Here is a 12,400-nt window from a genome sequence, read left to right as displayed (position 1 = left end):
TCCCTCCCGTGACACCTCCTCCTCTCCCGCAGGTGCTTGGCGAAGCCCTGCAGGATTGCCACGCTCCTCCACCACCACCACGCTGTTGTGCTGCTGCTGGATGGAGTCTTCCTCAACCTCTCGCTCTCTCCTTGCTGGATCAAGGCATGGGAGACGTCACCGGGCTGTACGTGTGTTGAACGCGGAGGTGTCATCCGTTCGGCACTAGGATCTCCGGTGATTTGGATCACGACGAGTACGACTCCTTCAACCCCGTTCTCTTGAACGCTTCCGCTTAGCGATCTACAAGGGTATGTAGATGCACTCTCCTTCCCCTCGTTGCTGGTTTCTCTATAGATAGATCTTGGTTATACGTAGGAAAATTTTGAATTTCTGCTACGTTCCCCAATAGTGGTATCAGAGCCAGGTTTATTGCGTAGATTCTTTGCACGAGTAGAACACAAAGTAGTTGTGGGCGTTGATTTTGTTCAATATGCTTACCGTTACTAGTCCAATCTTGTTTCGACGGTATTGTGGGATGAAGCGGCCCGGACCGACCTTACACGTACTCTTACGTGAGACAGGTTCCACCGACTGACATGCACTTGGTGCATAAGGTGGCTAGCGGGTGCCGGTCTCTCCCACTTTAGTCGGAACGGATTCGATGAAAAGGGTCCTTATGAAGGGTAAATAGCAATTGACATATCACGTTGTGGTTTTGCGTAGGTAAGAAACGTTCTTGCTAGAAACCCATAGCAGCCACGTAAAATATGCAAACAACAATTAGAGGACGTCTAACTTGTTTTTGCAGGGTATGCTATGTGATGTGATATGGCCAAGAAGAATGTGATGAATGATATGTGATGTATGAGATTGATCATGTTCTTGTAATAGGAATCACGATTTGCATGTCGATGAGTATGACAACCGGCAGGAGCCATAGGAGTTGTCTTTATTTATTGTATGACCTGCGTGTCATTGAACAACGCCATGTAATTACTTCACTTCATTGCTGACCGGTAGCCATAGTAGTAGAAGTAATAGTTGGCGAGACAACTTCATGGAGATCATGATGATGGAGATCATGGTGTCATGCCGGTGACGATGATGATCATGGAGCCCCGAAGATGGAAATCAATGGAGCTATATGATATTGGCCATATCATGTCACTACTATATAATTGCATGTGATGTTTATTATGTTTATGCATCTTGTTTACTTAGAACGACGGTAGTAAATAAGATGATCCCTTACAACAATTTCAAGAAGTGTTCTCCCCTAACTGTGCACCGTTGCTAAAGTTCGTCGCTTCTAAGCACCACGTGATGATCGGGTGTGATGGATTCTTACGTTCACATACAACAGGTGTAAGACAGATTTACACACGCAAAACACTTAGGGTTAACTTGACGAGCCTAGCATGTACAGACATGGCCTCGGAACACAGAGACCGAAAGGTCGAGCATGAGTCGTATAGTAGATACGATCAACATGAAGATGTTCACCGATGATGACTAGTCCGTCTCACGTGATGAGCGGACACGGCCTAGTTGACTCGGATCATGTAATCACTTAGATGACTAGAGGGATGTCTATCTAAGTGGGAGTTCATAAGATGAACTTAATTATCCTGAACATAGTCAAATGATCTTTGCAAATTATGTCGTAAGCTCGCGCTTTAGTTCCACTGTTTAGATATGTTCCTAGAGAAAATATAGTTGAAAGTTGACAGTAGCAATTATGCGGACAGTAGAAAGCTTATGTCCTTAATGCACCGCTCAGAGTGCTGAACCCCAAACGTCGTCTGTGGATGTTGCGAACATCGGACATACATGTTATGATAACTACGTGATAGTTCAGTTAAACGGTTTAGAGTTGAGGCACCAAAGACGTTTTCGAAACGTCGCGGAACATATGAGATGTTTCGAGGGCTGAAATTGGGATTTCAGGCTCGTGCCCACGTCAAGAGGTATAAGACCTCCGACGATTTTCTAAGCCTGCAAACTAAAGGAGAAAAGCTCAATCGTTGAGCTTGTGCTCAGATTGTCTGAGTGCAACAATCACTTGAATCGAGTGGGAGTTGATCTTCCAGATGAGATAGTGATGTTTCTCCAAAGTCATTGCCACCAAGCTGCTAGAGCTTCGTGATGAACTATAACATATCAGGGATAGATATGTGATCCTTGAAGTGTTCGCGATGTTTGACACCGCGAAAGTAGAAATCAAGAAGGAGCATCAATTGTTGATGGTTGGTGAAACCACTAGTTTCAAGAAGGGCAAGGGCAAGAAGGGATACTTCATGAAACGACAAATCAGCTGCTGCTCTAGTGATGAAACCCAAGGTTGAACCCAAACCCGAGACTAAGTGCTTCTGTAATAAGGGGAACAACCACTGGAGCAGAATTACCCTAGATACTTGGTAGATGAGAAGGCTGGCAAGGTCGATAGTAGTATATTGGATATACATTATGTTAATGTGCACTTTACTAGTACTCCTAGTAGCACCAGGGTATTAAGATACCGGTTCGGTTGCTAAGTGTTAGTAACTCGAAATAAAAGAGCTACGGAATAAACGGAGACTAGCTAAAGGTGAGCTGATGATATGTGTTGGAAGTGTTTCCAAGTTTGATGTGATCAAACATCGCACGCTCCCTCTACCATCAAGATTAGTATTAAACCTGAATAATTGTCATTTGGTGTTTGCGTTGAGCATAGACATGATTGGATTATGTCTATCGCAATACGGTTATTCATTTAAGGAGAATAATGGTTACTCTATTTATTTGAATAATACCTTCAATGGTCTTGCACCTAAAGGAATGGTTTATTGAATCTCGATCGTAGTGATACACATTTTCATGCCAAAAGATATAAGATAGTAATGATAGTACCACTTACTTGTGGCACTGCCATGTAAGTCATATTGGTGTAAAACGCATGAAGAAGCTCCATGTTGATGGATCTTTGGACTCACTCGTTTTGAAATGTTTGAGACATGCGAACCATGTCTATTGGTGCATACGCATGAAGAAACTCCATGCAGATGGATCATTTAGACTCACTTGATTTTGAATCACTTGAGATATGCAAATCATACCACATGGACAAGATGACTGAAAAGCCTCGGTTTCAGTAAGATGGAACTAGATAGCAACTTGTTGGAAGTAACACATTTTGATGTGTGCAGTCCAATGAGTGTTGAGGCATGCAGTGAATATCGTTATGTTCTTACTTCACAGATGATTCGAGTAGATGTTGAGTATATTTACTTGATGAAACACAAGTCTGAATTATTGAATGGTTCAAGTAATTTCAGAGTGAAGTTTAAGATCTTCGTGACAAGAGGATAGAATGTCTATGATATGATCATAGAGATGAATATCTGAGTTACGAGTTTTGGCACACAATTAAGACATTGTGGAAATTGTTTCACAATTAATACCGCCTGGAACACCATAGTATGATGGTGTGTCCGAACATCATAGTAGCACCCTATTGGATAGGGTGCGTACCTTGATGTCTCTTATCGAATTACCACTATCGTTCATGGGTTAGGCATTAGAGACAACCGCACTCACTTTAATAGGGTACCACGTAATTCCGTTGAGACGACACCGTTTGGAGAAACCTAAGTTGTCGTCTCTTAAAAGGTTTGGGGCTGTGACGCTTATGTGAAAAAGTTTCAGGTTGATAAGCTCGAACCCAAAGCGGATAAAATGCATCTTCATAGGACACCCAAAACAGTTGGGTATACCTCCTAATTCAGATCCGAAAGCAATAGGGATTGTTTCTTGAATCGGGTCCTTTCTCGAGGAAAAGTTTGTCTCGAAGAATTGAGTGGGAGGATGGTGGAGACTTGATGAGGTTATTGAACCGTCACTTCAACTAGTGTGTAGCAGGGCACAGGAAGTTGTTCCTGTGGCACCTACACCAATTGAAGTGGAAGCTTATGATAGTGATCATGAAGCTTCGGATCAAGTCACTACCGAACCTCGTAGGACGACAAGGACGCGTACTACTTCGGAGTGGTACGGTGATCCTGTCTTGAAGGTCATGTTGCTAGACAACAATGAACCTACGAGCTATGGAGAAGCGATGGTGGGCCCATATTCCAACAAATGGTTAGAAGCCATGAAATCCGAGATAGGATCCATGTATCAAAACAAAGCATGGACTTTGGTGGAATTGCCCGATGATCGGCAAGCCATTGAGATAAATGGATCTTTAAGAAGAAGACGGACGTGGATGGTAATGTCACCGTCTATGAAGCTCGACTTGTCGCGAAGAGTGTTTCACAAGTTCAAGGAGTTGACTACGATGAGATTTTCTCATCCGTAGCGATGCTTAAGTCCGTCGGAATCATGTTAGCATTAGCTGCATTTATGAAATCTGGCAGATGGATGTCAAAACGAGTTTCCTTACCAGTCTTCGTAAGGAAAGGTTGTATGCGATACAATCAGAAAGGTTTTGTCGATCCTAAGGATGCTAAAAGGTATGCAAAGCTCCAGCAATCCTTCCAAGGACTGGAGTAAGCATCTCGGAGTTGGAATGTACACTTTGATGAGATGATCAAAGATTTTGGGTTTGTACAAAGTTTATGAGAAACTTGTATTTCCAAAGAAGTGAGTGGGAGCACTATAGAATTTCTAATGAGTATATGTTCTTGACATATTGTTGATCAGAAATGATGTAGAATTTCTGAAAAGCATATAGGGTTATTTGAAAGGTGTTTTTCAATAGAAAACCTGGTTTATGCTACTTGAACATTGAGCATCAAGATCTATGAGGATAGATCAAAACGCTTAATGGTACTTTCAAATGAGCACATACCTTGACATGATCTTGAAGGTTTTCAAGATGGATCAGTCAAAGAAGGAGTTCTTCCCTGAGATGTAAGGTATGAAGTTAAGACTTAAAGCTCGACTACGACAGAAAAGAGAGAAAGGACGAAGGTCGTCCCCTATGCTTTAGATGTAGGCTCTACAGTATGCTATGCTAAGTGTCGCACCGGTTGTGTGCCTTGCTGTATATCTGGCAAGAGAGTACAAAGGTGATCAAGGAGTAGATCACCAGATAGCGGTCAAAATTGTCCTTGGAGTAATACGGACATGTTTCTCGATTATGGAGGTGATAAAGAGTTCGGCGTAAAGGGTTACGTCGATGCAAGCTTTAACACCTATCCGAATGACTCTGAGTAGCAAACCGGATACGTATAGTGGAACAACCATTTGGAATAGCTCCAAGTGGAGCGTGAAAGCAGCATTTACAATATGACATAGAGAATTGCGAAGTACATACGGATCTGAATGTTGCAGACCCGTTGACTAAAACCTCTCTCACAAGCAAAACATGATCAAACCCCAGAACTCATTGAGTCTTAATCACATGATGATGTGAACTAGTTTAATGACACTAGTAAACTCTTTGGATGTTGGTCACATGGCGATGTGACCTGTGAGTGTTAATCACATGGCGATGTGAACTAGATTATTGACTCTAGTGCAAGTGGGAGACTGTTGGAAATATGCCCTAGAGGCAATAATAAATTAGTTATTAGTATATTTCCTTGTTCATGATAATCGTTTATTATCCATGCTATAATTGTATTGATAGGAAACTCAGATGCATGTGTGGATACATAGACAACACCATGTCCCTAGTAAGCCTCTAGTTGACTAGCTCGTTGATCAACAGATGGTTACGGTTTCCTGACCATGGACATTGGATGTTGTTGATAACGGGATCACATCATTAGAAGAATGATGTGATGGACAAGACCCAATCCTAAGCCTAGCACAAAGATCGTAGTTCGTATGCTAAAGCTTTTCTAATGTCAAGTATCATTTCCTTAGACCATGAGATTGTGCAACTCCCGGATACCGTAGGAATGCTTTGGGTGTACCAAACGTCACAACGTAACTGGGTGGCTATAAAGGTGCACTACAGGTATCTCCGAAAGTGTCTGTTGGGTTGGCACGAATCGAGACTGGGATTTGTCACTCCGTGTAAACAGAGAGGTATCTCTGGGCCCACTCGGTAGGACATCATCATAGTGTGCACAATGTGATCAAAGGGTTGATCACGGGATGATGTGTTACGGAACGAGTAAAGAGACTTGCCGGTAATGAGATTGAACAAGGTATCGGTATACCGACGATTGAATCTCGGGCAAGTACCATACTGCTAGACAAAGGGAATTTTATACGGGATTGATTGAGTCCTTGACATCGTGGTTCATCTAATGAGATCATCGTGGAACATGTGGGAACCAACATGGGTATCCAGATCCCGCTGTTGGTTATTGACCGGAGAACGTCTTGGTCATGTCTACATGTCTCCCGAACCCGTAGGGTCTACACACTTAAGGTTCGATGACGCTAGGGTTATAAAGGAAGTTTGTATGTGGTTACCGAATGTTGTTCGGAGTCCCGGATGAGATCCCGAACGTCACGAGGAGTTCCGGAATGGTCCAGAGGTAAAGATTTATTTATGGGAAGTCTTATTTTGGTTGCCGGAAAAGTTTCGCACTTTATCGGTATTGTACCGGGAGTGCCGAAAGGGGTCCGGGGGTCCACCGGGGGGTCCACCTGCCCCGGGGGGCCACATGGGCTGTAGGGGGTGCGCCTTGGCCAATATGGGCCAAGGGCACCAGCCCCAAGAGGCCCATGCGCCAAGGAGACTTGGGGAGGGGAGAATCCTAAAAGGGGAAGGCACCTCCGAGGTGCCTTGGGGAGGATGGACTCCTCCCCTCCCTTGGCCGCACCCCTTCCTTGGTGGAAGGGGCAAGGCTGCGCCTCCCCCCTCTCCCTTGACCCCATATATAGTGGAGGGGAGGGAGGGCAGCCGCACCTGAAGCCCTGGCGCCTCCCTCCCTCCCATGACACCTCCTCCTTTCCCGCAGGTGCTTGGCGAAGCCCTGCAGGATTGCCACGCTCCTCCACCACCACCACGCTGTTGTGCTGCTGTTGGATGGAGTCTTCCTCAACCTCTCCCTCTCTCCTTGCCGGATCAAGGCATGGGAGACGTCACCGGGCTGTACGTGTGTTGAACGCGGAGGTGCCGTCTGTTCGGCACTAGGATCTCCGGTGATTTGGATCACGACGAGTACGACTCCTTCAACCCCGTTCTCTTGAACGCTTCCGCTTAGCGATCTACAAGGGTATGTAGATGCACTCTCCTTCCCCTCGTTGCTGGTTTCTCCATAGATAGATCTTGGTTATACGTAGGAAATTTTTGAATTTCTGCTACGTTCCCCAACACACCGTATTCGGGGGGCACATAGTTGTCGTCGTACTCTTCTTCTTCGCCGTCTTCCATCATAACCCCTATTTCTCCGTGCCTCGTCCAAACATTATAGTGTGGCATGAGACCCTTGTAAAGCAGGTGGGTGTGGAGGATTTTTCGGTCAGAGTAAGACTTCGTATTCCCACATATAGGGCATGGACAACACATAAAACCATTCTGCTTGTTTGCCTCAGCCACTTCGAGAAAATCATGCACGCCCTTAATGTACTCGGAGGTGTGTCTTGAACCGTACATCGATTGCCGGTTCATCTGCATGCACTATATATAATTAAGTGTGTCAAAAATCATTAGAGAACACTAAAACCAAATTAATAGAAGTTCATCATCACACTAAAACCAAAGTACATACATAGTTCTCATCTAACAACATAAAGCTCTGCAGAGCATCTAAATTAATTAAACCATACACCAAAACTATGTAAAACATTTCAATGCGAAAACAAATGCGATCATAATCGCTACCAGTGTAACAACTGATCCAACGGCATAATGATACCAAGCCTCCGTATGAATGGCATATTTTCTAATCTTTCTAATCTTCAAGCGCATTGCATCCATCTTGATCTTGTGATTATCGACGACATCCGCAACATGCAACTCCAATATCATCTTCTCCTCCTCAATTTTTCTAATTTTTTCCTTCAACAAATTGTTTTCTTCTTCAAGTAAATTTAACCTCTCGACAATAGGGTCGGTTGGAATTTCCGGTTCAACAACCTCCTAGATAAATAAAATCTATATCACGTTGGTCGGCATAATTGTCATAAACAATAAATGAACCAATAGTTATGAAAAGATAATATATACCACATCCGAATCATAGACAGGACGAGGGCCGACGGGGGCGGATACCAAAACCATCGCACTATATAAGATGCAATAATAAAAGTAAGAAAATTATACAAGTATCTATATAAACATACAAGTAAGAGGCTCACCACGGTGGTGCCGGCGTCGAGATCGGCGCGGGCGATCGACGGCGGTGAAGATGGGGACGGGACGTGACGGACCGCTAAACCTAGACAAATATTGAGGAAAATGGAGTTTGGAGGTGGAGCTTGGAGAGGAGAAATCTTAAGTAGTGTGGCTCGGGCATTCCATCGAACACCTCGTGTGCATAGGAGGTGAGCTAGAGCACCACAAAGCTCCCTCCTCGCATGCCACGAAAAACAGAGTAGTGAGAGTGCTCTGCTCGCGGGGTATATATAGGCAACTAATTGGTCCCGGTTCGTAGCTTGAACCGGGACTAAAGGGAAGCCTTTGGTCCCGGTTCAGGCGACCAACCGGGTCCAATGGTGGTGGGCCAGGAGCAAGGCACATTGGTCCCGGTTCGTCCCACCAAGCGGGACCAAAAGGTCCAGACGAACCGGGACCAATGGCCCACGTGGCCCGGCCGGCCCCCGGGGCTCACGAACCGGGTCCAATGCCCCCATTGGTCCCGGTTCTGGATTGAACCGGGACTAATGGGCTGACCCGGCCTGGACCATTGCCCCCTTTTCTACTAGTGGTACAAGTTCATCCTTGATTACATGATGTTAGAACACTCATCTTCTTCTCTTAATTCCTGTTATGTTTTGGCATTTTGATGTTCTTATGTATCCTCTAAAGGAATTGCACGAAAGGTACCATGTTTCCCTCATATGGCAGTAATTTGAAGGAAATTTATTTATTTATCAAGAAAGGTACCATGTTCTTCGCGATGGGATATTCTTTGTGGTCATTAATTTGAATGAAATTTATTTATCATGAAGATTGTGATTTCCAGTATATTTTATTCATACAAAATTTTCTGCATAACAAATGTTGTTCAACGGTTTCACCGAAGTCACCTTCCAATGTTACTAGCCCGTGCAGTTGCACGGGTTGATGACTAGTACGTAATAAATAAGGGAAATGATTCTAATCGTCCAACTGATGACGACGTGTGCGTCTAAAAAGACATAGGATGGGCAATGACGATCACACCACACACCTAGCTGCTGGCCACCAGCTATATATGGAGAAGAAGCAAACTATTTCAAGCTCGGCAGCTATATATAAATAGGGCGCGCGCTAGCTCTTGGAATCCATCCATCCATCCATCCAGTCCTATATATAGGTGGTGGATTATTCTCGGTAGAGTTGCATGCAAAAGGAGGCATAGGACTGTTTCTTCCTCGCATAGCAAGCTGGTCGATCGATGGAGCTTCTCAAGATGGCGCGGCAACGTACGCTGGCCATGGCGTTGGTCGTCGGAGTCTTGGCGTCCATCACTGTCGGTAATTAATTTAAGCCACCATCCAACCTGCATGCATGCATGCATGTCTCCGTGCCGTGGTGTCCATCACCGGCGGTGAGGTGACGGACCAATAATTGGGTGCATATTGCTGTCAAACTACGAACTCACTAGTGTTGTCCCTGGCTGTGGCGGGCAGATGAGGTGCAATCCATCGGCGTGTGCAACGGCAAGGTAGGCGACAACCTACCATCGCGGGCCGAGGTGGTGCGGCTCTACAAGTCCCTGGGAATCGCCGGGATGCGCATCTACGAGCCGGAACCCGAGACGCTCCTGGCCCTGGACGGCACCGAGATCGACCTCATCATGGACGTGGGTGGCAGCTTCGCGGCCATAGCCTCCGACCCTGCCGCCGCGGCCGGCTGGATCCGGGACAACGTGCTTGCCTTCCCGGGCGTGCGCATCAAGTACATTGTGGCCGGCAACGAGGTCGAGGGCAGCGACACGAGCAACATCCTCCCGGCCATGACCAACCTCAACGCCGCGCTCGCTGCCGCCAGCCGCACTGACGTCAAGGTGTCCACGGCGGTCAAGATGAGCGTGCTCGGGTCCTCCACGCCGCCCTCCGAGGGCGTGTTCAAGGACGCGTACATGACGGAGGTGGCCAAGATGCTCAAGGCCACCGGGGCCCCGCTCCTCGCCAACGTCTACCCCTACTTCGCCAAAAGGGACACCCCGGACATCGACCTCAACTTCGCGCTCTTCCAGCAAAGCACCAACACGGTGAGCGACAGCGGTCTCACCTACACAAACCTCTTCGACGCCATGGTCGACGCGATTTACTCGGCCTTGGAGAAGGCGGGTGCGCCGGGCGTGCCCATCGTGGTCTCGGAGAGCGGCTGGCCGTCGGCCGGCGACGACCTGGCAACCGTCGCTAACGCGCAGGCGTACAACCAGGGGCTGATCGACCACGTCGTCAAAGGCACGCCCAAGAGGCCGGTGCCGCTGGGGACCTTCATCTTCGCCATGTTCAACGAGAACCAAAAGGGAGGGGCCGTGACAGAGAAGAACTTTGGGCTGTTCAACGGCCCCGACAAGACGCCGGTGTACCCTATCAAGTTCAACAATTAGCTAAGACAACCGGACTACATATTCATGTATTACAATACATATATAGCTGCTGCTTCGATCGATCTTAATAAGCTGCAGAATAATTCGTGCAATGTCATATGAATAAGAGCCATCAGTTGTGTTGGCAATACGAATCCCCTCAAGCATTGTAAACTCGTGATGTACAGCTTTTGATTCTATTTTATTCCCACATAGACAAGTATTTTTTCTAATTCATAATCGCTGTCGACGCTGAGAACCGTCGATCCATGGAAAAGTCCTCTCAGAAATATTCTACTTGTTTTGCACTCATAAGCAAACTAAATATAACAATACTGTGAATGTTGTTTCTCGCAAAAAAAATACTGTAATGTTGTTTACATCTATATTATGAACAAATAAGTAAAGTCTGATTGAGAAAGGCATGGCAATTGTGTTACTCCCTAGAGGTGGCAACCTCAGTCCCATTTCTTTCCCTCCAAACTTTTCTATCATTTTGAGCGTATGAAATTTATTTCCTCATTGGGTGGGTTGTGGACCTAGCCACCTAGGCCCAGGCCATAGGCTGTTATCCCTGTAGTGCACCAGTGCTCGGCCCGCACTAACGGTTCCCACCCCACGAATGGTTCCGGGATATTGAGCTCTTCAACTTGGCCTTGCGCCCGGCAAGCCTGGCGACTTCTGCAAGAACCTGATTCCCTGAGCGCACGCATTCTCAAGTCTGTGTACTATCCGACGTGTAGTGTGCTACAGGCAGAATTGGGGCAGTACCCTTCTCAGGTATGGCGGTCCATTCATGAAGGAATTGATATCCTCAAGTTGGGTCTCAAGAGTATTGGAACGGGTAGTGACACAGATGTATGGCATGAAAACTGGATCCCTCGTGATCATAAGTTGCGGCCTGTTTGCTCAAAGACAGCAAATCAGCCTCATAGGGTTTCAGACTTGATTGATCAAACCACAGTTTCATGGAATATGGCTGTTCTTGATGAACATTTTTAAGCAATGGACAAAGTGGCGATTCTGAACATTCCTCTCAGTACGAGAATTCAACAGGATTTTGGGGCTTGGCATTACGAGAGGAGTGGAATTTTTTCAGTGCGTTCAGCCTATCGGCTCCTCTCATCTACAAAGCAGCAACGAACTGATTGGCTAGAGCACACTCCGGGTCACTCGCATACGGAGGCAGACCGCCGAACCTGAAGCAAATTATGGAAGCTGAGCTTACCATCAAAAATTAAAGTCTTTGCTTGGCGACTGGCAAAATTTTCGATACCTACTGGAGAGGTGCGTAACCATAGAAAGATGGTCGACACACCAGCATGTTCTATATGTAATTCTGCGGTGGACACATGGAGGCATTCCCTCGTTGATTGCAACATGTTGAGGTGTGTATGGGCTTTGGCAGATGAGGAATTAATAGAAGTTGCTATTTCGAACAGATCAGAGGATGCTCACTTGTGGATGTTTTGGCTCATTGACACACTTCCAGCTAGGGAAATCACGCAAGTTTTAGTGACAATCTGGCCGATATGGTGGGCGAGACGACGTGCTATCCATGACAACCAGTTCCAGAGCCCAATGTCCACCTCGTGCTTCATCAGTAAATTTATAGAGGATCTTGATGTTGTAGCGTTGAGCAAGCCCAGCTCGTTCAGGAACCTGAGCGCAGGAAACAGGGATGTGCAGGTAAATGTACGGAATCTGCAGTGTAACACAAGATCAGCAAGGTCGTGTTAGCTCCCTCCTGCTGTTGGTGACGTGAAGCTCAATGTGGACGGGGGATTATC

The 12,400-nt window shown here is 46.2% G+C and overlaps 1 protein-coding gene across 1 annotated transcript; it reads left to right on the top strand.

Moving 5' to 3' along the window:
• The first annotated feature begins 9,372 nt into the window (after positions 1 to 9,372).
• Positions 9,373 to 10,882, top strand: LOC119282326 (glucan endo-1,3-beta-glucosidase GI-like). The gene is made up of 2 exons (XM_037562588.1): positions 9,373 to 9,543; positions 9,700 to 10,882. The coding sequence occupies exons 1-2, from the start codon at positions 9,465 to 9,467 to the stop codon at positions 10,629 to 10,631; spliced, it is 1,011 nt and encodes a 336-aa protein (XP_037418485.1). The 5' UTR covers positions 9,373 to 9,464; the 3' UTR covers positions 10,632 to 10,882.
• Positions 10,883 to 12,400: the final 1,518 nt, after the last annotated feature.

Source organism: Triticum dicoccoides, chromosome 3B, assembly GCF_002162155.2.
Source record: "Triticum dicoccoides isolate Atlit2015 ecotype Zavitan chromosome 3B, WEW_v2.0, whole genome shotgun sequence".
NCBI lineage: Eukaryota > Viridiplantae > Streptophyta > Magnoliopsida > Poales > Poaceae > Triticum > Triticum dicoccoides.
The sequence above is the reverse complement of the archived record's forward strand: the minus strand, read 5'-3'. Positions and strand labels throughout refer to the sequence as shown.

Excerpts from the sequence above, each read along its gene's own strand:
- LOC119282326 (XM_037562588.1), top strand. The coding sequence starts at position 9,465 with ATGGAGCTTCTCAAGATGGCGCGGCAACGTACGCTGGCCATGGCGTTG. Across the intron at positions 9,544-9,699 it reads CTTGGCGTCCATCACTGTCG|ATGAGGTGCAATCCATCGGC; the intron begins GTAATTAATTTA and ends TGTGGCGGGCAG.